The 23,817-nt window shown below is 35.2% G+C and overlaps 2 protein-coding genes across 3 annotated transcripts in view; one reads left to right on the top strand and one right to left on the bottom strand.

The window, feature by feature from the left end:
* LOC105229644 (dynein axonemal heavy chain 5) overlaps positions 1-1,144 on the top strand; it is a 31,911-nt gene extending 30,767 nt beyond the window's left edge. For both annotated transcript variants that reach the window (XM_049449445.1, XM_049449444.1), the window contains one exon: positions 595-1,144. In XM_049449445.1, coding sequence (XP_049305402.1) covers positions 595-848 — 254 coding nt within the window. In that variant the 3' untranslated portion in view covers positions 849-1,144. The remainder of the gene's footprint in view (positions 1-594) is intronic.
* A 119-nt stretch (positions 1,145-1,263) lies between these two features.
* On the bottom strand, positions 1,264-17,076 carry LOC105229530 (uncharacterized). Its single transcript, XM_011209871.4, has 4 exons — positions 16,510-17,076; positions 7,838-7,979; positions 5,315-5,437; positions 1,264-4,198 (listed from the first exon to the last, which is right to left on the bottom strand). The coding sequence occupies exons 2-4, from the start codon at positions 7,973-7,975 to the stop codon at positions 3,545-3,547; spliced, it is 915 nt and encodes a 304-aa protein (XP_011208173.2). The 5' UTR covers positions 7,976-7,979; positions 16,510-17,076; the 3' UTR covers positions 1,264-3,544.
* Between the last annotated feature and the right edge of the window lie 6,741 nt (positions 17,077-23,817).

The following is a 23,817-nucleotide window of genomic DNA, read 5'->3' as shown; positions in this document are numbered from 1 at the left end:
ATCCCTACTTTCGCATTTTTTACATCTTAAATCCATTTTCACTTAATTTTTTCTCTTATTGGTCACCTCGTTTGCAAGTTAAAACACACATACATACGTTTGGGAATGTGTATGCATATACGTAAATAGTAGAATGTACATACAAATGTATGTAGGAGGGTCGAAGCTAACCATCGATGAGACAGAAAACATTTAAAAAAAATCTGGAACCTTATACCTTATGAATGTCATAAGCGATAATTTAAATTTTTTTTTTAGATATTTATTTTTTATATTTAACAAAGGTGGTTCTAATTATGGACAGGTGTCTACATTTAAAAATAATGAAATAAATTTGTTGTTTGCACGAGTACAGTTATGTACCTAAATATGAAATCTATACTATTTTCAATATTATTAAATATGTATCTGCTTTCCAACCACAAAATGATCACCCAAGTATGAGTGTGCTATATATTTTATTATCCCTCTTACATTTCCATTTGCAACCTAACAGCAATGCACGTAGTTTCACACATTTATTTTGGAGAAACCACCCTTAAAAGTCTTTAAATTTCCATAAACATATGTATATGTATACACATTACCTGTTAGGTGCTTCGCTGGATCGACGCAGTGGCAAGTTGGTCGAGTCCAAAATGAAAGTACTCTATGAACAAATGCCGGTAATCTACATATATGCTATTAACACAACAGCTGGGAAGGATCCTAAGCTTTATGAGTGCCCGATTTATCGAAAACCACAACGAACCGATGCCAAATATGTTGGCTCAATTGACTTTGAGACGGATTTCAACCCGAAGCATTGGACGTTGCGTGGCGTTGCTTTGCTCTGTGACATTAAATAATCGAAATGCTTCGCACATTTCACATTAGCTTTTGGGTTGTTCGCGTCGGCAGTAAGGAATGTATTTGTATCATGATTGTTAAGTTGGCAGTCACGTGCTTCCTGCTTTTAGTTTAAGTTTATGTGCTATTTGAGCGTAAATATATGTAGTTAGTAGATGCTAGGTATGATAACGGTGAGGTCTTTATAATGGCCTTTGTATGCAATGCCCAACTTTGTAAATCGAATTGTAACGAAATGGTACATATAAGTAAAAGTTGTCTATGTATAAAATAAAATGGTTTAAGAACGAGAAAAGCTTTAAGCTTATTAAATTAATCATTGGTTAGCATTTCCTTCATCAAACGAGAAAAAAATTGAAGTTTCGAATGCTAAAATAGAAAGAAATTCGGTGGTATGGCGTACATACATACATATGTTTGTTAGTGCTGAAAAAATCCTCATGATTCGACGCTTCAAATGATTTGAAATGCTGTGATTGAAATTAATTTCCTCAGTTCAAAAATCGTATTATCATAAAAAAGGTTTGAACTTACTGTTCACTTCATGAGCCATTTTATTTTAATTTAAAATACATATTACATTTTATTTTTTCAATACTTTTCAATGCATGTGTATCTGTATATGTAAGTAGGTAAGTAAGTATGTATTTATATGTGTATCTATAATAAATAATTACAATTCACTTTATTTTGCATTGTGGAGAACTGGAATATTTACAAGAGCTGGATCCGAGGTCACGCCAATTGAATTGACCTTACTTTCATGTTTTGATTTCTAAATTTTTCTAAAATGTTTGTATCAACATTAAGATAAATACATTTATATTTAACATAAAATTAAAAATTGTTGCGAAACTATTAGCAATAAATATTTGTTGTTATTCTTTAGTTTGAAAATACTTGTATGTATGTATACAACTCTGTAGATAGCATATATTTCTAACAGTAAATAATTCTTCCTTTTAGATATTACTTCTTATATACATTTGTATGGATATTTCATGTAGCTACTTTTCAGAAATTCATTACATTCGAACCAATCATATAACGCCATGGTATTTGTACTTTAGATTTTAGATGTAATCAATCAGAATATTTTTTTATAATATGTTTTAAGTTTTTTTATTGAATGAAATCTGTTTGCTTATGTTTAATAAAATGAAGCATACAATCTTACTTTGTAAAATATATTTTTAAACTATACCTTAAAGTTACGAGCTGCCTTGGTCTGAATTCAATGTGTATTTCGTTTTTTTTTTTTGTATAGGATTTATTTAATTACTTATAACAATCCTGTATTATTGATTAGTTTTCTTTAAAGCAGGTTTTGCCAAAGAAAGATAGCATGTACATACATAAGCATTAAATGTGTTATTCAAAAATCGTTTCCGCCCGCGGAAGTTGTCGATTTGAAAACTTTGAATGCCAGTGAAATCAATTGTGTCTTAGATCCGTCATAATATTTTTTTAACGATAACATACAAAACTTGGTTTAGTGAACAACAACATTAACGTATGCTTTTAATATAGTAGGTATAATAGTTCTGAGGAAGCTCTTAGAGCTGATTACGACTTTGGGATTCAGATATACATGGTTAAACTCGACCTCTACTCTTCCATGATTATGAACTTTATTTTCGAATGGTGAAGCTATGCGATTTCAATTGTTGGTGTAATAAATCCTCTCCCATTTCAATTATATTGTGTGTTGCGTTTATGATTCCTGACATTCTTTGAGCTTTCTTATGACGTAATTTCGCGTTATATGTTTGAATATGCGTTCACACTTCATGGTTGGTCATTTACATAATCTACTGAATAAAAGTTTTTGATTTTGGCGTAAAGTGGCACATCCAGGAACACGAAACCGTGTATAATTTAAGAATCTTAATACAACTACAGTTTGAGTATACTTAGAAACATATCTTTACACAACCCAATAAATGAATACTTGAAGAAAAAGACGAGATGTTATTTGTTGTTCAGTATATTTGTTTAAAAAACAGGTATGTATATATAATAACATATAATCTTTTGTGAATGACAAATGTTGTGCCATACATTCTCACTTCCTTAACTGTGAATAATTGCACTAAGTGAACTTTATTCAGGCATAATCATTGACTTCTTTCCACACGAGTGCCACTAAATTTTCCTCAAAACAGCAACATATTTTTATTACATTGTTTTATAATAAATAAAATGACCGTGGTGCGCTTAAATTTTTTATACCAACAGGCGAACAGGCGAACAGGCGGAGTTTATCCCTCAAAAGTAATATACGCGAGCTATTAAGTACATATTACATATAACATTTACATTTAATGCATTTCTAAAAACATTATATTTAACACTAAACACGATTTTATCATATTTAGTTCAATTACAATGTCACAACAACATTAAGTCACATAGGAATTACAACAGTTTCTCTAAAATATTTATTTGAATATAAATATACATATCATAGACTATATGCTAGTATGCTATTAACTTAAGCATCTAAACTTTTGAATATCTCCTAAGTAAAAGTAAGCAGAGCAAAGCTAATTGAATGAAAAGCTCTGCCTTTTCAAACATTTAAGAGTATATTTGGTTAATTGGTGTTAAAAGAAATGTTCTTGGACTGAATAACTTCAAATTATGTTTGCGATGTTCATGAGTGTGTGGTTGTACTTGAGAGCGTGACTACAGCTTACTTTTTCATATTGTGGTGCTTTTTGGGCACTCCATAAAAGTATCGCAAGTGGTAATCTGCGTTGTCAACATTTCTCTCCTTATCAGCGCCATTTGCTAGCACATTGTCTTCAAGTGCAGCCAAATGCACTTTGTCGGACACATTTTTGCTCAGCGTCCCTCCGCTAGGGATTGAGTCGACATTGGTACTGCTGCTATCGCCACCTGTGCCCTTGTCTTGAATTCGTCGCTCTGAAGTCAATTCATTTCCCTTGGTGTTGTAAATATTTGCGTCACCTTCTTCGGCACCATTTTCAAGTGCATCGATGTACCAAGAAGTCGTCTGTCCATCCAGGTTGCCTTTGCTTTCAGTTGCGCCCAGAACGGTATTGTATATGTGAGCGGGTTCATGTAGGTAGTCATATATGGACACATCTGGTGTGTACTCCAATTGATTAGTGTAATGTGGCTGCCACAAAGGTTGCAGTTGGAATTGCGATTGTTGGTCATATTGGGGAGCGCGGTACGTGTACATTTGCTGTGGATAAGGGATGTGCTTGAGGGAATATTCAAATTGTTGTTGTTCTTGCAATGGAAGTTTGTAGCTGGAGTCACCATCATTGTTCAGCATACGTTTACCGACGTTCTTCAATATGGCACGATTCAATTCCACCTGTTGCAGCGATGGATGAAATTCACAAAAACGGTAAATAAATAGCAAATTAAAAAAGTGAATTGTGCGCACTGGGGAAATTTAAGTGCATTTTTAAATTTGATGTAGTGACTAGAGAAACTGGCGATATTGTTTATCAAATATGTGAATAGGGATATTTTTTCAATTTACAGTACATTCTTATCTGTAACGATAATCTATCAACTCTACCGACTGAAAGGAATGGTATACACCCTGTTGTGATTTAAACTAATTATAAAATACTTTACAACTAGTATGGACCCGGTTTCTATCAAGGGTGATGTTCGTCGAGATGTCATTTTCAGGATTTCAGTCTAAACTAAACCAGTTTCATTCCACACATCTAGAGTTGATGCTTCCAAGATTAACAAATTAAAGATAATCATTTTGTAACAGTAGAACTGCACCAATAAATCTTTTATGTGACACTTGGTTTGGAGTAGTATATTTCCTGAATAGCTTGATGCTGCAATGCAGATTACTTAACCATATACGTATGTGTGTAAATATGCTGATGGAATGACTAATTGACTGCTTGGGTCTTTATCTTATCTTCCACATTCAACACGGCGCTATTCACCTTCTCGCTTATGTCCGCACTCACAAACAAGCATCACACATATGTCTGTACATATATACGAATTATGTATGATTGCTTGGGTAGCTTTATTTTGTTTTCATGTAGTTGCAAAAAAAATGCGGTTGTCTACCTCACTATGCTCGTCTCAAAACAGATGTAGAATGACATTGACGATGAGTTGACAAATCAATTTATCATGCGACTCGTGTCGTAGAGTGTGTCTGCTGATGCGTAGAACCATCTCTAGAGACGAGTATAATATTAGGTATATTGAAAACATGGCATACGAAAACTCTTGGATTCTCAAATATCAATAAATAGTTAATTGATTTGTAAGTTTGAAAGCCGAAAATGCTATATTTAATCCATCCCTAATCAGACTTGTGAAGAAATTATATTGAAAGGTTGAAAATTTTCATTGCATAATTTTTATAGCAACCTATAGAGAACGCACAGTTCCGAAGAACTGATTATAATGTTGTTGATAAGTCTTAGGTGCTTTCCATTTCAATTACCTGTCTTGTATTCTCCTTCATTTGCCTTCGAGCAATCTCTAGTAACAAACGTTGCCGCAGCACATCCAAAGGATTCACGATTGACAGAGATGGTTTGTTTCGTTTATCCAGCGAGAAATCTTTCTGTAAATATAAAGAATAAATAAAGCAATAAATCACTGATTTCAATTAAACCGAAACGTTTTCAGTCAAAAAATTTAATTTTTAACGCGTCAGTACGCCTGCCAGTAATTGGTGGAATCCCAGTTATGGATCCCTACAAACATTCCCTCTAAATTCGCAACAGGCTAACATTTGATAGGTACATGCATATCTACATATGTACATACATATTTGTAGGGTAAGCCTTTACCAAAACATTTGTGCTTGTACTGCTACAAATGGATGCGATGATGTTTCAGTTTCATAATGCCATTCTCGAAATTGATAACGATGTTTTTACAGTTACTCAACTAAAGTCAATTTCATTATGCGCAGTTATTACGAGCCTGCATTGATTCCATGCCGCATGCATACATGCATATGACTATAAACGTAGCCATATCATGCGAAAATGCATACGAGCAGACTGTCATCAACCAATGTGTGAACGGCTCAATCGCTCCCTCGGATTGATATAACTCTCTTATCATTGTTATGCTGTTTATGCCTGGTTATGGCCGAATCTGCCGGTTTTGATGATGGTAGTTGTGCATCGCTGAACACAAAGTCGTTAATAAGTACAGTAGACCTGGTCTGAACAATACCAATCTGATGCATTTTCTTATTCTTCTTTAATAAAAAATAATATAATATATGAATATGTGCATTATATGAGTATCTGGTTAGGGTTGCTTATAAGCACCAAAAACCTTGAAGTATTTTAATTAGTGCAAACTCGTTGGCTTCGAAAGTCGTCACAAATCAGTTGTACGTATGTATGTACGATTACAACACTACTACACTAGAACACTGCAACACGAATATAGAATTGGTTTAAATCCTTAGATTTACATAAGTCTAGCAGATCACTTAGTCAGACAAATGTAAAACAATCTAATTGTTTGAGAGTTTACAGAAGCTAACTATTTGAGAGGCTGGAGTTATTGAGAAACAAAAAATATTATAATATTTCTTTTCGGCAAAATAAAGAATAAATACTTGTGCATTGGAAATTAGCGCAATCACGCATATAAACTTTTGTTGACTTTCGAGTTTTATAAACATAAACAAGCCATACATACTTAGATACGTGGGGGTGGTGTTCTTCTTACGAGTACTTCAATGTCGCACGTATAATCTGTGCATACATTTGTAGCAGTGCAAATATTAAGAATGTTACTGTGCATTTGCGCCATCATGTCTGTGCGGACTGGACAGCATTGCGTCCTTATTAAAAAGTTTGTGACTTATGCGAGTACATGCGGAATAAACAGGACTTGTGAGGGGAGCTCATAATAAAAATTTTCAGATACTTAGGTGGTTTGAATGTGTGTGTGGTATAAAAACGAATATAAATGGCATAAAGGTATCGCACGGGCAACTCATGATTATGTTGCTGATTCAGAATAAAACAAGCGTAAATGAGGATTATGCTCGGCTCATTTGGCGTTAACAATTAGCTGTCAAATAAAAGTTTGAACACACGAACGGAAGTGGAAACGGAAGATTGTGTTTTCGAAGCGAATTACCGGAAAAGTTGTTTGGTACATAGGATGGTGAACATTATGCAAAGAATCTGCAGTTTGTTTTAAATATAAATCTACAAAGAATTTGTTAAGCAAAATGTTCTTATCGCCGAAACCGCTGCTATTGACGCAACCCTTGGGTGCATGTAACAATGGCTCGCCGTTTAAAAAATGATTTGTGTTACTTTGTACGGTCTCCGTTATTACCTTAGTACAGAAGAAATAATTGGTGTTAATTAAATAAACGTAATATTAAGAGCCAATAAAGAGGAAGAATAATAATGTTAAGAGTTAAATATAGTTCAATTTATGCCACTGGGAAATGTCTATAAAAACGCAATTGTGTGCATATCTACTAGTACGACGTCGCTATGACTTAAAGTGTTAAACTATTCGGACGCCTACATTCCACTCGAAATAATTTATTGTTCCATTTTTGTGTGTTTTGGTAACAAATTCGCTCAGCTCTTTGATATTGACGTCACGGTAAGATAGTAAAGATTGATGAGTCCAAGTTGCTCTATAACTTTGGTGCACACAACGCGAGTTTAGGAAATAAATTTCCACGGTTTTTAAGTTTTTCAAGGTAATTTGCCAAAATATATTGAATATAAATAAATGTATATTTTAATAGTTTGGTTTTATAGCTATTGAATACCTCTACAGAGGACTCTATTCTGATGCATTTTTACGGCACTGGAGTGTATAAACAATAATAAATATGTGCTTCCTGTATGTACACCACAATAGACCTAAGGTCGCCGTACATTATTCGTTAATCTATATACACCAATACAACTAATTTCTCTGAGCTGAAACTGCCTTTTGAAGTGGTCCAAAATCGTATTTTACTTACCTGTATTAACTTGACGTCCGCGTAGTCGAGAGGGTACCCGACAATACTGCTGTGGTGGTACCGTTGTTGAGCCGTACACACGAGTCGCGCTGCGCAAATCAGAACTATGATGGGGCAAAGTCTAGTAGCAGCTTTCATAGTTCTGTAAAAAATAAAGTAGCATGAATGAAATCATTGCATTTTCGTCGTTATATACATAGATTTCTCTGGAAAATTTTTACGACTTTTTATAACATTTTCCGCAAATAGTTTTTGGTGATTTATTGTCACATAAATCGTAGCGATGTAACTCTCGGCTTGACTGATATGAACATATATACATACATATGTACATATATGCTTCGGACGACGGATGTACCATTAAAACTGCATATAGACATCGCAGGCACATTTGCTTGATGCGGTCATGAGTAAAGTTGGAGTGAGTGATTTGTGATGACGTTATAAATGAAAAGTGAGCTAAACTACTAAATATGTACGTAAGTGTATATATTTCCAGTTTTAGCACTGGTTTTGCCACAACTCAGCCCTTTTTGGCGTGATTGTCAGCGGGACATTGACGAGAAATTCATAATTATCAACATGTAAGTATGTATCTACGACGGAAATGGCGGCATCTGATGCAGCAATATTTAATTGTATTTAAACTAGCTTTTATTCACTGTGTAATTTAATTTTCCATTTATTAAAAGCCCTTTGCTTCTTTTATGTATGCAGTTATTTATGTTTAACTGAAACAAAATCACTCTAGTTTCTGGCATACATTCAACAGTAGTTTTGTCAATATCTGTATTTTTCATAACTATTGATGCTAGCGTCATTTAATTGGATCGATTCCTTTATACATACATAAGTATATATTTCAATAAAGATTAAATCGTTTCTGATAAAAAAGAGACAAAATGATTATTTGAAACCTTTGGCTTCTCAATTAGTTCCTATTAATTACTATTAAAATAATGTTTCGAAATGACTGTCTCAAAACCTTAAAGATATTGAAAATTGATATTAAAGTTATTGAAATCAAATATTATTCATGAATAATTTGGTGCATTAGCCTGTAATGATGGCAGTTACTTGCAGAGGTGCTTAATTTGACACCCTTTATTCCGTGTGTAAATATTCTGAATGGCAAAGGTCTACTTCCCACACTTCGATATTGAGGTCTACAGGTGCATCACCATCCATTAACTCAACATCATATGCTCCATCAGTCAAGCAATCACAACGGCATTCTAGTAGTATTTGTTTGAAAGCTTTGATCGTGTGCGCTTCAATAAAACGTTGTCGATTTTTTTGTGGTTACATATATGTACATATGTATGTACATAAAATGCGTTTATGAGAGCAAGCCCATGCATATATGTATACTATGCATATTTACATATGTATGTATGTGCCATATAATATTTTAAAGTTGCGCGTGTATATGCATGAGTGTAAATGTAATGAGAGATTGTGTGCAGTTCGACAATTGCCACTGATGCATTTCGTGCTGTCATTGCCATGCATGTTCGTCTATTCAAGAAGCAATCACCAACACACATGAGCGCGCCGCGAGTGTATGTGCCTTTTTTATTTATTCAAACATCACATATACATATGTATATACGCACAAATAACAAATAAATACATAAATAAGCACTTACACATAGTCTATAAATTTCTAATAAAGCCATGACATGTCTATATTACTTTGTTGTGGACCAGCTGAGCTTCCGAATTTCGTGATATCAGTTATTGACACAACAATAAACATTGCTGGTTATATGCCGTTAGTTTTTACCCATTTACACACGATTTAAATTATTTTTACAAGCATATGTTCATGTACATGTATATGTAAACAAACAACGATGGTTTAATTAATTCATTTATCCTTTGGAACTGTAACCAAAAGCAATTTATATTAAATTGCTAATTAATCATATTTATTGTGAAAGATATGATACTATTGTACAGGGTAGGCCATTTAAAGTTGACCCATTTGTTTCTAAAAAAAAAAGAACAAAAGAAAACAATGTTTTTTGTTCATTTCAAAAATAATTTATTTGGTCCAAGGGGATTTGTTTCAGCTCATATTTAAAAATTAGATCGCGTAAATGGGCACCTTTAGCTTTGACAGCTAAATGCACTCTTTTTTCGACATTTTCCATGACTTTGGCCAATGTGTCGGATGATATGGCGGCTGTTTCACGTCGAATGTTGGCTTTCAGTTGAGCTAAGGTCTTTGGCTTATTAGCGTATACCTTGGATTTCAAATAACCCCACAAATAAAAGTCTGGTGGCGTCAAATCTGGTGATCTCGGTGGCCAGTCAACATCACCATTTTTCGATATCAATCGCCCGGGGAAAAATGGTCGCAATAAATTGCGTCGCGGATAATCAGCTGGGTTTAGTTTTTGTGCCATTTGAATTTTATATGGAAACATCTTCAAATCTTTATGAATTATGCGTCGGAGAGTGGTACGAGAGATGTCTAATTCCTGAGAGCGGCGATAACTCGATGTCGATGGAGTCTCCTCAATACTGGCTCGTACAGCTTCGATATTTTCATTAGAACGTCTTGTGCGCTGTCTGGATGCATGACTGGCATTACTGAGATTACCGGTGTTCACAAATTTTGCGTATAAAGACTTAATTGTGTTCTTAACTGGAGCACTTTTCACTTTATTTTTTTTGCGAAACGCACGTTGAGTTAACACAATTGAAAAGTTATTTTGAATATAAAGCTGAACAATTTCAGCGCGTTCTTTTGGAGTGTACTGTTCCATGGTATAAATTGTCTTCGAATGACGCTTCTAACGCGGTATGACATTAGCCGATTTGTCAGCGCTGTTAAAAGTTACAGCGTTGCCAGATGGGTCAACTTTAAATGGCCTACCCTGTACATGGTTAAGTATAGCAACGAAATGTGCACGTGATTTCTGTAATTTTCCAATTCTAAAACAAAAAATATTAATGTACATACAAACATTGTACATATGTATGTACAACAAGTAGACTATCTTCACAAATATTTCATCACATTTTCAATATATTTGAATTATTTGAAACCGCAAATAACAACCCTAATTTACACCCTATTCCGGATATTCCTGCATTAGTTTGCACATCGTTTGTCTGAAAATTTCGAACAAATTTCATTTTATTTTGAAATTATTGAAGTAATTCTCGGAGTAAATAGCGCGCATAGCTCTTTATGCAAACTCGGCAGATGCCAAAGAACAAAAATGTTGTTCCATACAAATATCTGCATACATACTTACATATATGTACATATGTATATGTATGTAAGTATATACATGTACATGTATACTGCTTGAGCGTACCCGGAGGTCAATGTCAGAATTGTTGTGGAAAATTTAAACAATTTCTGAACTAAAATATGCTCGGCAGTCCAAATTTAGGAAATTGTATGGATCTGATAATTGAGAATTTCATCAAATTGTTTGAAATAAATATTTAAACGGTGGAACCTCGCCATTGAGCCTCAAAGCAAAACTACATACACACATACGTATGCAATATACGAGCGTGCAAAATGCATCATGGTGAACTATATTGGATATCTTCTGATATTGGAAACACATGCGATCCTCTAAGTCATCCGAAGCGTTTGCCATTAGTTGAAAGAAACATTAATATTTTTAGGTGTTTATATTAATTTGTGTTTAACTTTAGGAGAATTATTTTAATTAAGATCCGAATAAAGCAAATTATAAAGATTAAACGATAGACTGTCGTTCATTGGTTTCAGTTTCTTCATATTGCTATTTGTTCTAATTGCGTTAGTTTATGCAAGCAGGCTGTAACTAGACTCTCGGTAGGTAACTCAGTTAATATCATCGGGGTACCCGGTCATAAAGGAATAGAAGAAAATGAAAAAGCAGACGAAACGTTGAAGACACAATTCTCCTAACCTGTTCTGGACCATTCAGCTCCTTAAAGGGTTGCTTAAAGCAATAAACCATAGAGGAACACCTCAGGTCTTCGAACACAAGCTACACCGGGCTAATCTACTTTGGGGTCGTGTTGATGGTGGGCAGACCAAACAGCACCTACTTCTAGGGCTTTGTAGAGCACCTACCCTTAAGATCCTACATTTACAAAATTGGAAAACTAAATTCGGCAGAATGTAGAGCATGTGCGAAGAATGATGAGACGGTAGAACATTATCTTTTCGAATGCCCAGCCTTCAGCTGAGACGGAACATATTCCACGACGCCTCCCTTTTACAACCAATCAACCAACCAAAAGTTTTAGGACAACTTCATCATCGTTTGTAATCTACGCTCGAATTTTATTTTAATCTTCGATAAAAATCGTCAATTCTTGCATCTTGCTAGGTTTTCGAAGTTGGCGAACGCAATTTACGTCAACTTGACATATGACAGCCCAAGATAATGCCCTTTTCTGTCCTTTAATACATTTTATGCATACTTGATTTGCGAAAAATCCTTCGGCCAACTTGTAGACGAAAATCACCCAATTTATGTCTCTTTATCTCCACTCTCATTACGGACACTTTTTTTGTGCAATATACATACATAGTACATGAGAATTAAAGTATATACATAAGTACATATGTGCACATGTCTGTCTACACATTTAGGAAGTAAACATACATTCATACATATGTATGTATGTATATGTAATACGTATGTATGTGTTATATAAGACATGTTTCCACACGTAAATCTATTTGATTTGTATTATTTGATGAACAAACCTGGCCTCAATCGATTATATCGCTATTTATTATGAATTTATTTTTCTTTCCTTTTCAGAGCAAAAGGATTTGTATGTACATAGGCATGAACAAATATTCGTTAAACCTTATCTGAGAATCTTTCTACACTTAGTGTGACTATTACATTTGCTCGCAAACCAAAAAGCCCATTCCGATGTAACTCATATGTAGGTATGTCTGTGTGTTTATCATACCACTATTCAACTATGTCGAAGGAACACGTGTAGGTGCAGACTTTGGCGTTGCTTTTCTCCTTCAAGCACAGGTGAAAAATTGTTTGCTATTTGTCAGTTTTGAGTGCGCCTGTGGCTAATATGTAAGTGGTTTTTATTTTCGTTCTCGGATATTTGCAGGATAAATCCAAAGTATTTTTCAGCAGTTGTTTTGTTTACATTAACAGCTACATACACAAGTGGTATTTTACAAGGGAATCGTAGTTAAAATACAATTTCTAATCTAACCGATCACTGCTCAGTTTTATATAGTAGTGTTTGTATACTTTGCATTATTATTATGAGTGTCGGTTCGTAAAAATTACCGACATATACCAATGAAGCTTTGCTAATTAAAGTACCTTTCTCTAAACAGACGTAACTCTTATTTGGTGATTTTAACTTTATTATTCTATTATCCTTTTGAAATTCATGCCTATTTCCATTCCAATTGTGGTAAAATATGTAGTTTAACCCAAAGCGCCAATGAAAAAGGTGTCATTGCTGCATTTCATTCGAACTTCTTTACATAAAAAGAGATTAGTCTTGGATACACATACACAAATGCATATATGTAAAATGTGATCTCGGTGTGATTGTCTTTAACGAACGTTTACAAAGGTAAATTTTTTCTCGCGAGAAACCTCCCCACTTGAAGACGAGAAAGACGCACAGATCGTCGACGGCTCACATCAAAATGCATGCGACTTTTTATATATGTATGTATGTATGTACATATGCAAATCCAAGTGCTTTGATGTGTGAGCGTTTGTACCCATATTTGTGGCGGATTTAATATTTGGGCACAGACAAGAAACGAAATGCCGAACGTGACGCATTGTTTCCTATTAATAGATTTGTCAGCTTGTTTTACTATTATTAGCATATTGATTTTTTAGCATTTAAGGCAATATTTGCTCTTTTGTGTAGGTGGAATCGCCAGTCAAATTGTTCTGAATCTACAAATGAGTTTTGTTTCCATTAAAAATTAATTTATGTTTCGATTAGAGTATCCTTTATCTTAGAAAAAGGATGATAGTTTTGCTTAAGTACTGTAATGCATAAGACTAACAACAAATAGTGCTCATAAGGATTTGGAAAAGGTGAGCAAAGATAAAAATCCGGAAAGAGGGAAATGATGAAAAAACTTGGAAAATAAGGTTTTTTACTTATTGCCTTTCAACAAATGCCGTAGATGAATTTGAAGTATTCAGAGAGACTTTTCATTTCAATATTTTTTAGCGAGAATTTTTTATGCAATTTTCTTTATTCCGGCCCTTTTTATTATATATACTCTAGATACAAAAATGTGCAGCAAATTGCTTATACTCAGTATAACAAAAAAAAAAAAAAAAAAACATTGCACAGAAACGAGCTTGCATTTATTTTCCATTGGTACAATTAAATTCCTTCATTTTTTATTTTCTTCTCGCTACATTTATGCTCTCAGTATGTTTTTAATTTAATGTAGCCAATTCTTGTTAGTCATTGAATTGCGTAGTGCGCCTGGAGTAAGTGGAACGGCTCTGTCTCAACTTGGTTGGCGCACTTCCGCCTGTCTTTCAAATGCCTCTCATTCATTTATTATACATAAATATGAATGTATGTAATTAATATAAGTACATACGTACAGATGTGCAGACGTTCAGACTTTCAGACGTAGACAAAGTAGTTATCTATACATTTCTCCAGACATAATAGTGTCTCCTAGGCATCACCGCGCAATTTTCCTCACAAATTCACCAAGCATTTTCGAAGTTTGCATGTAACATCTACGCTTTTACCGATATTCTTGTTCAGCCGACTTAAGTGCTGTACTTCACACTTAACATTAATGGATTCCGAAAATGATTTAATTTAATAAATTATTTCTAGCATTTGAATAGAAGCTAGTAGACCTTTTCTCTGCATTCGTCAAGCGTATCGCGACTGTAAATATTTGCTTTGAAATTAATTCAATTCAATTGGAATATAACAGCGTCATAAGCGCGGTAGTACAGTTGAACTTCCCTAACTCGAATCACCACAATCCACAAAAAATCATCGAGTTAGTGAGACTTAGAGTTATGGAAGGAAATTTGACTTCTATTGCCAATTCAAGAGTTCGAGTTATAGAAGTTCAACTGTATTTGTAATTTCTTTAATATTTCAACACTTTAAACTTTTAGTTTTTCGTTAGAGGTTGGTGAGCGAAAAATAGCTTAGAGCCAAAACATGTGTTGCTATGAAAACTTCATTGTTTGTATACGAGTAAGATACAAAAATGAGTTTAATGTTTGCGGACTATGAAAATAAACAAGCCTATGTACCGGACAAGATTTATTGGGGAGCCAATTCTGTTTGCTTAGCAACTTCTTCTTCGCTATTTCAAGGCATTTAATTCCTTAATAGGAAAGTAGTAATAAATTTAACATAATTATTGTAATATTAGAACAATATAATATTTAGTTTCGAGGATTGACTCATTTGGTGCTAAGTATAAATACTTTAACATATCAATAATATTAGTTCTCACGTCATCCGAGTATATTTAAGCACCGCAAACATCGTAACGATGCAATCTAAACCGTTGGTAAAACGTTTGCTTTCAATTTTGCTGTTTGAAATTTAATATCGCATGTAACTATAAAGTTTACCAAGAGCTTTTAGTCATTTTGTATATTTTTAATAATAATGGAGTAATCTTTGTATCGGCTTTTACGCGACGCTTGACATTATTTTGCAAAGAAGCAGAGGTATTCTATTACTTCAATGGAACATTTGTATTTTTAACGCTCTATCACATGACAACGAACATATTGTGTGTATTGACTGCTTCAGATTCTTGTGTTTATCAAGAATACGGCAACTAAGGTGCAACTAACTAAGTTTCATTTTAGAGATTTGGAATATTAGAGTAAATAACTTAATTCTGTTGATAAACAAAAAAACAAAAGGGGGAAATGAGCGGACCTCACTTTTTCATGAAATTGTTATTACAGCAGGACAATAATATAAAAACGAATGAATAGTTTCGCATTTTTCTGTCTAGTTTTCAGTTAGTCGTCCCATCCACCTGCATTCCGGAAACAAGTTTTCCCCAATGGAAAATAACAAAAGAAAAAAAAAATAAATAATTAAAGTTGAAATTTTGGTGGATCATGTTGGGGACATCGCTTACATCCATATATATGGGTATATATGTATATTGCACAGATTACTATCTATAATATCCATGTGAGTGTGCAAAAGCAGACAATTGTAGTAATAAGCGCAGGTGTGTGTGCTTCATGAGTCCAACAATCAGTGTGTTTGGAAGTAAAATTTTAGATTTTTAATATAATAAAAGCATTCACATAGAAGGTAAAATGACTTGTGTGCCTATGCACGCTTCGAAAGCCCACGTGTATTCGAGAAGGAGACGAAGCGTTAAATTGGGTTTCCTTATTAATCGTTTATTAAATGAGAATCAATTCATTATGTACTTTGTTTGATATTTTACGCTATGCGACCTTTTAACACTATTACTTATGGAACCATTTGGGCAAGTCGCAAATGCTTGCAATACAATTTAAGTATGTACGTACCTTTGCATGTGGAGAGTAATATTTTATCAATCGCAATTATATAATCTATAATTGGAAATTGGAGTTTAGGCAAAACGCTTCAAGAACTCGCAAAGTCTTTAAGAAAAAGCAATTATGTCTGACGCCTGAAAGTATACCTACCGCGTTTCGTTGCTGTTGCTGTTAATCCAAAAAGTCAATTATTTGTTCAGGAATGTGGCGCTTGTGAGGGAGCAGCAGTTTCTAAGCGAATTCCACTTGTCAACACAAACGCTATTTACTTAAGCACAGTTAGGATATTAATTCAAGTAATTTGTCGAAGACAAGCTAAATGGCGTGTTGCTGTTACAAATTTCACAGCGATGCCAACCAAGCTTATTATGTTATTATTGTTATTTTTTTAGATTCTTTTTTAAATTGAATAAACCGCACACTTCACTTATACGCGTTGAACGCTGCCAGAAATTCACACACTCGCGCGGCTAATTGAAGCTAACGAGGCACGGTCCCAATCAATTTAAATTTGAAATGGCCAGTGTTTGAGGATTAAGGAATCTTTCTGCCTGCCGAATTTATCACCAAAATGTTCATACCCTTTACAGAATTACACGGCACGTTGAGTGTTTACGTTACTTTGTTTCCGTTGCGTTCGAATATGATTCAGGCGAAATGCCGCTGTTTGCAGCGACCAAAGCAACAGGCTGACGACGAGTGAGCAACTCAGGATGAATTGCGGACTGTTGCTGGTTTTTATATTCAATGAAATGTGCAGCAACAGCGGCAGAATTAATAGGTAAATTGTTCGGAAGTATGGAATCGTGTCGCATCGTTTCGGCTTGTTGTTCGTAAGCCATTGCGCTGGTGCGGGGGTGGTGCGGCTGGCAATGTTCTGTTGTCTTGCCGCGGCTTTTGCCATGAGCATGCGTACATTCAAGCCATTCTGTTCAGTAACATTCATTAACCAACAGGCTTGGGATATGAATTGGTAACTACAGCAGACTGTTGCATGCAACAGTGGCCCAACGCAGTGGAATTCCAATTTGAGAAACTTTACACGGATATTTTTTAATAGCTTGATAGTAGAAACGAATAAGAAGAATGCGTTTTGTGGCGAAATAACGGCAATAAAGTATAGGTGACATGAATAGGAGTGCGGGTGCGCACAATAAATTAATTTGATTTTGTTGTAACGAGTGGGCGGCAAAATGAGATGAAATAAGAGTTATAAAAAGTGGTAAAAGCAATTAACACCAGCTTCTGTTCATTTTTTATAATTTGGTTTTGAATCATCTCTGAGCGATTAAATCGGTGTCACATGGAAGTAATGACATCAAAAGGTTGATTTACCGCCGCAAAGTGACACTTTCGATTATCCATCGCACATTCATATGCTTGTGCTATGTAAGCTTGTGTGAGAGTGTTTTGTTAAATTTATTATTAAAAATTTTAATTTGTGCGCACTTCGCAACACAATCCAATAATGGAAATATTCATCGGTGACTCTATGCGCTTAACTTTCAATTTTCACGCACAATTAACCTTCCCCATCTCAAGCTTGGTCGCGGTGTAAATGGACAGTGCAATGTTACTCATACGCCCTGTCGCTCCAGCATAGACTGACGAAAATCGCCAATACTGCAGCGAGTTTTTAATTACTGTGCTGTCAACAAGCATTCCGTCATTTCTCCTCGTATACTTTAACGCTTCATCAGAGAGCAATTCTTGTTTTATGGCATCTGCGACATTAATAACGGGGCTGTCAAAATCGCTACTGTAATTGGTTAAAGATTCGCTGTCGCCCATGATGACAGCGAACGCACACACGCTAAAAGCTGCTGCATATGCATATTAAATTCTTTACGCCTTTTGAGTTTTGTTACAATAATGACTTGATTATAAAATTTGTACCATAATAATAATGTTTTTACGCCCACTGTGTACAAAATTTATGATTTTAAGTACTTTACGTGCTTACAGATAGTTTCTTTTGAATGATTATGCCCATAAAATACTCGTAATTTTCGATTTAATGAAATATTAAGGAAACCGAACGGATTCTTTAAAAATATAAAAGCAGAAAAAAAGTTAAAACTCTTTTAGAAAGTGATGCGTGATGTATATACATACATACAGACAACATCATGACATAGGTGACTAAAATGTGCATAGATATCTCGAAAATCACGTAATACGGAGCGCTTTCGGCAGCTGGAATATTTATTCAAGGTCTGTTTGAGTTTTTCGCATACCTAAACGACTACTGGATTTTTGAGGAAGCCTCTTCATGCCGGAAATACGCCTCTGCCGGTCATGTGGCGACCACTATTAGTACTTTATTTGATTTTAGAACGCATGACACAGATGTTGTCGAAATTCTATTCTATCTATTAATAAAATATATTAAATTCATATACATATGTATACAGTTATGGACAATAAAATAGAATCATCCGTGGTACTAATTTTCAATTCTCAAAAAAATTATGAATTTGATTTAAATTCAACTAAGTTATATTTTTATTATGTACTTCATATCAAGTGCTATTGGTAGCAGTAAAAATATTGGAACAAAAGAATTCATAAATATTACAAAAACATAGGTAAACAATATATTTCAAAAATTCGATGGACAAAAAAATAGAATCAAAAACTTTTTCAATAAAAGAAAAATATTTTTTTAAGGGAACTAATAGAAAAATTGGTAGTACATTGTAGTGTATTCTTAATCGTGTAATCCCGATGCACATCTTCTAAGCATAGACCTAATTAGGCTACCGAAAGTGTTCTGTGGAACAGAATACCAGACCTTTGTACCTTCTCTCAGAATTCTGCTTTATTTTTTCGGTTTAAGGGGTGCAATATTTTCCTTAACAATTTTCCGTAAGTTTTTGATGAGATTCAGATCTGCTGATTACTCTGGCCAGCCATAACGCTAGCACCATGATCTGAAAACAACTTTTTGGCAAGACCCGAAATATGTTTCGGGTCGCTCTCTTGTTGGAATTGCCAAAATGCAAAGCCAATTCCAGACAGCATTTGAGAATATAAGATTATCTAAAACCTTAACGTATTTATAGCGGTCTATTTTTTCTTGTATCCAAAATATAGGTCCCGGAACACAATATGAGAAACAATACTAAACCAATATATTGCCCCCACAGCGTTTGAAAGACCTAGTCGTGTAGCGGACGCACATTTCTTTGTTTTTTGGACGTCGGACTCATGCATAACTATCATTTCCTATCATATTAATTTTGCATTGAGACTATAAAATGTCGAACCATTTTTTCTTAATTTTCAGCTCCGCCCTAATTAATGTGTCGTTTTGCAAACTGAGTACGATCGTATCTATGCCATTTTCTCAGCATTGGCACCTTTCGGGACCATGTGCCAAAGCAATTTTTTCTCCACAAGTCGTCTTCTTACTGTTCTCGAAGAAATTTTTGCAAATAATTCTTATTGAATAGCTGCAGAGGCCTTTAACGGTACACGCATCGGCAATCATGCAATATTTCGAACGACTTGCGCAGTCATTTTTTTGTGATCGGGCTATTTTTTCAGACATTTTAAGGCATCAAACACAAATATTTGAGACATATTTCATATATTTGCAATTTGCCGTTACGCATGACCCATCCCTTGCAAATTTTGGACGCACAATCTTTCCCCCTCTAAACAATGTTTTGCTTGACCCATTTTTTTAAATAAATTCATAATTGATACAATTATTCATTCCACAGATCTAATTAAGTTAATATAACTACTTTTTACGCTTTTTAAATTCAACATTTTTCATTTATGAAACTATTTCGCTATTGATTCTATTATTTTGTCACTAAGCAAGAGGCATGCTATTTACACTTTTTAAATTACAGTTAACTGTAAAACACGACAATGCTATCTTTTCCTCTTTTTTAAAAGTACATATTATTGCCTTTGTTATTATGCCGAAAAGTTACTACATAGATGAAAAATTTCAAAAAAATTATGATATTGTTTCAAAGCAACACCTTTGATTCTATTTTATTGTCCATAACTGTATACATATGTATATATATATATGAGAGGTAAAAGGAAGAGAAGTTGGAGAAGCCCGCTACTTGCATATCCAAGCGCCTGTTTTGACTTCAAATATTACATGTGTAGGTGACCCAGACCATTTCCGTAAGATATACTGCTAATATTTTACACTTGTGCTTCCGTTTCTAGTTACCTCAATATAAGTTTTACTTTAAAATGTGATATTTATACGGATCCATGCTTTTGATCCTTGATTTTCGTAATGTTCCCCTCCGTGACATATTTCATTAGGATATATATTGACGTTAAGTTTCTCATTCGCCGAAGTTTTTTGTTTACCAACGAGCTGCTATGAATTTTGTTGTTATTTATACATATACAAGTGCATACATACCGACTTATTAGAATTTATGGACTAACTTAACGCAGCTGAAAATTCATAATACAATGAAAGGAAACTTTTAGCTAAATAGTAATACCAACAGAAACTATTCCTTCCTCGGATATTGTGTTGGTTTATCTCAGCTAAATTTTTATATAATTCACTAGTAGAAAATATTGGAAGGGTCGATTGAACTGAACAAGCCAAGTGAACTGTTATATACGGATCAACATGCTCATAGCAAAGTTAATATGTATGTGGATACTTTTATTTATAGTTATTACTGTGAGATGGTTCGAGAGAGCCCTCTTGTATTAAGACTGTGAAATTAGAGAGAATTCAATAATGTGCGGACGGAAGGCACTAATTTGCCTAGTTTGTTACAAGGGGAAGGAACTCACTCTTATATAAAGGCAGTGATCGCTGGTGAGGCTGATTCGCTGAGCACTCTCAACGTGTGTAGGTAACTTTTTAAGGAATGCTTAACCTCGTTGTCAATTGCGAGGATCCGTTTCATAGTGGAGCTTATGTAGATGTTTTAACAGAGAGGCTCCGCTGATAATTGCAGGATTGGTATACATACATGCATTTATGGCAAAAGCTTTGTGTTGCCCCGCTGGGCACGTGGGGTTAGCAAGGGTCGGTTTACTTACGGTACCTGTGGGATGCCAAAGTCCTTCTATTCCAGAATTCGCATTTTTTTTTAGATATTACATCAGAAAATCACTTTTCTAAAATTGTAGATTTACTTGATTAATTCAAAATATCAAAAAATACCATGTTATACATACTATATACATATATGAGGAAAGGAATATGATTATTCCTTAAAATTTCGATGGGTGTTTGTGAAGAAAAATCGGCGTGGGCAATAACGGACACTCTAATGTACATGTACGTAAACATATACATACATATGTAATTAAGACTTCCAAACTTTTGGAAACCCCCTTTCATCTTCCATTAATCGAATTATCTCAGCAGAAAGACAATGTCACACATACATACAAATGATAGTGAAACCAGTGCTTGTGACTCATCCATGTGGTGGTACAAAGGTACACTGAAATGGGTTGAGGGAGTTGGGATGCTCTTATTTGCAGGAGCCAAAAGTTGCTATTTTTAACACAAGGAGCAAGAAATATTGACAATTAATGACAGCAGTGATCTACAACGCTTCAAATAGCCCACATCCAGTCAAAATACGAAGACCGGCGACACTAAATTAGGCTTATGTGCCAATCCCAGCGAAACCCCATATGGGAATTTTTCTCAAATGGCAGCCGATTTGTTTACGGACTAATACGCAGAATAATTACACATGCATGCACATTGCAAAACACATACATATGTATGTATGTATGTATGTATGTAAATGTATGTGACATATTTGCCATTCATAAATTGAGTGTTTTTTGCCTTTTTCGTTTTACAATACATATACGAGTACATGCATGCATACATATGTAACATAACCCTGTCTTACATTTGTTTTTTAGCGGCATTCATGTATTGGGTCTTCGCACGAAATATTGATGGTGGCATGGGAGAAGTGACAAAATTTTGATTGATGAGTTCCTGCCTTGGTGATTCCGATATAGGGGTTGGCAATAAAAAAGTGTTGTTGTCGTTTAGTGGGTGTTGCTGGTATTTGACTTTGTTGCTTTATTTGGATATATTCAAATGTGCAGTCACAGACGAAACTCCAACACATTAAAAGAATTAGCATGAAAACTACACATACACAATGTGTAACTATAAGACCTTTGCGTGAGAAAGAGATGAATGATCACACGTACACAAAAGTTTCGGTTATTGTTGTCAATTCGCTCTTAAATAACTTAAAATCATCACCAGAAATTTCTGCTAGCGCACTCGGGTAATTCTTCTTCTTCTTAATTGGCGTCGACACCGCTTACGCGATTATAGCCGAGTTAACAACAGCGCGCCAGTCGTTTCTTCTTTTCGCTACGTGGCGCCAATTGGATATTCCAAGCGTAGCCAGGTCCTTCTCCACTTGGTCCTTCCAACGGAGTGGAGGTCTTCCTCTTCCTCTGCTTCCCCCGGCGGGTACTGCGTCGAATACTTTCAGAGCTGGAGTGTTTTCATCCATCCGGACAACATGACCTAGCCAGCGTAGCCGCTGTCTTTTAATTCGCTGGACTATGTCAATGTCGTCGTATATCTCGTACAGCTCATCGTTCCATCGAATGCGATATTCGCCGTGGCCAACGCACAAAGGACTATAAATCTTTCGCAGAACTTTTCTCTCGAAAACTCGCAACGTCGACTCATCTGTTGTTGACATCGTCCAGGCCTCTGCACCATATAGCAGGACGGGAATTATGAGTGACTTATAGAGTTTGGTTTTTGTTTGTCGAGAGAGGACTTTGCTTCTCAATTGCCTACTTAGTCCGAAGTAGCACCTGTTGGTAAGAGTTATCCTGCGTTGGATTTCTAGGCTGACATTGTTGGTGGTGTTTACGCTGGTTCCAAGATAGACGAAATTATCTACAACTTCAAAGTTATGACTGTCAACAGTGACGTGAGAGCCAAGTCGCGAGTGCGACGACTGTTTGTTTGATGACAGGAGATATTTCGTCTTGCCCTCGTTCACTGCCAGACCCATTTCTTTTGCTTCCTTGTCCAGTCTGGAGAAAGCAGAACTAACGGCGCGGGTGTTGAGGCCGATGATATCAATATCATCGGCATACGCCAGCAGTTGTACACTCTTATAGAAGATGGTACCTTCTCTGTTGAGTTCTGCAGCCCGAATTATTTTCTCCAGAAACAGGTGGAAGAAGTCGCACGACAGGGAGTCGCCTTGTTTGAAACCTCGTTTGGTGTCGAACGGCTCGGAGAGGTCCTTCCCGATTCTGATGGAGCTTTTGGTGTTGCTTAACGTCAGTTTACTCAGCCTTATTAGTTATGCGGGGATACAAAATTCAGACATCGCGGCATAAAGGCAGCTCTTTTTCGTGCAGTCGAAAGCAGCTTTGAAATCGACGAAGAGGTGGTGTGTGTCGATTCTCCTTTCACGGGTCTTTTCCAAGGTCCAATCAGTTTGT

Source organism: Bactrocera dorsalis, chromosome 2 (genome assembly GCF_023373825.1).
Source record: "Bactrocera dorsalis isolate Fly_Bdor chromosome 2, ASM2337382v1, whole genome shotgun sequence".
Classification (NCBI taxonomy): Eukaryota; Metazoa; Arthropoda; class Insecta; order Diptera; family Tephritidae; genus Bactrocera; species Bactrocera dorsalis.
This window is presented reverse-complemented; position numbering and strand designations above follow the sequence as displayed.

Bases quoted from the DNA above. Each gene is read 5' to 3' on its own strand.
- LOC105229530 (XM_011209871.4), bottom strand. From the start codon at position 7,975: ATGAAAGCTGCTACTAGACTTTGCCCCATCATAGTTCTGATTTGCGCA. The intron at 5,438-7,837 runs GTAAGTAAAATA...TTATATTTACAG, and splicing joins CGGACGTCAAGTTAATACAG to AAAGATTTCTCGCTGGATAA. The intron at 4,199-5,314 runs GTAATTGAAATG...TCGCTGCAACAG, and splicing joins TGAAGGAGAATACAAGACAG to GTGGAATTGAATCGTGCCAT.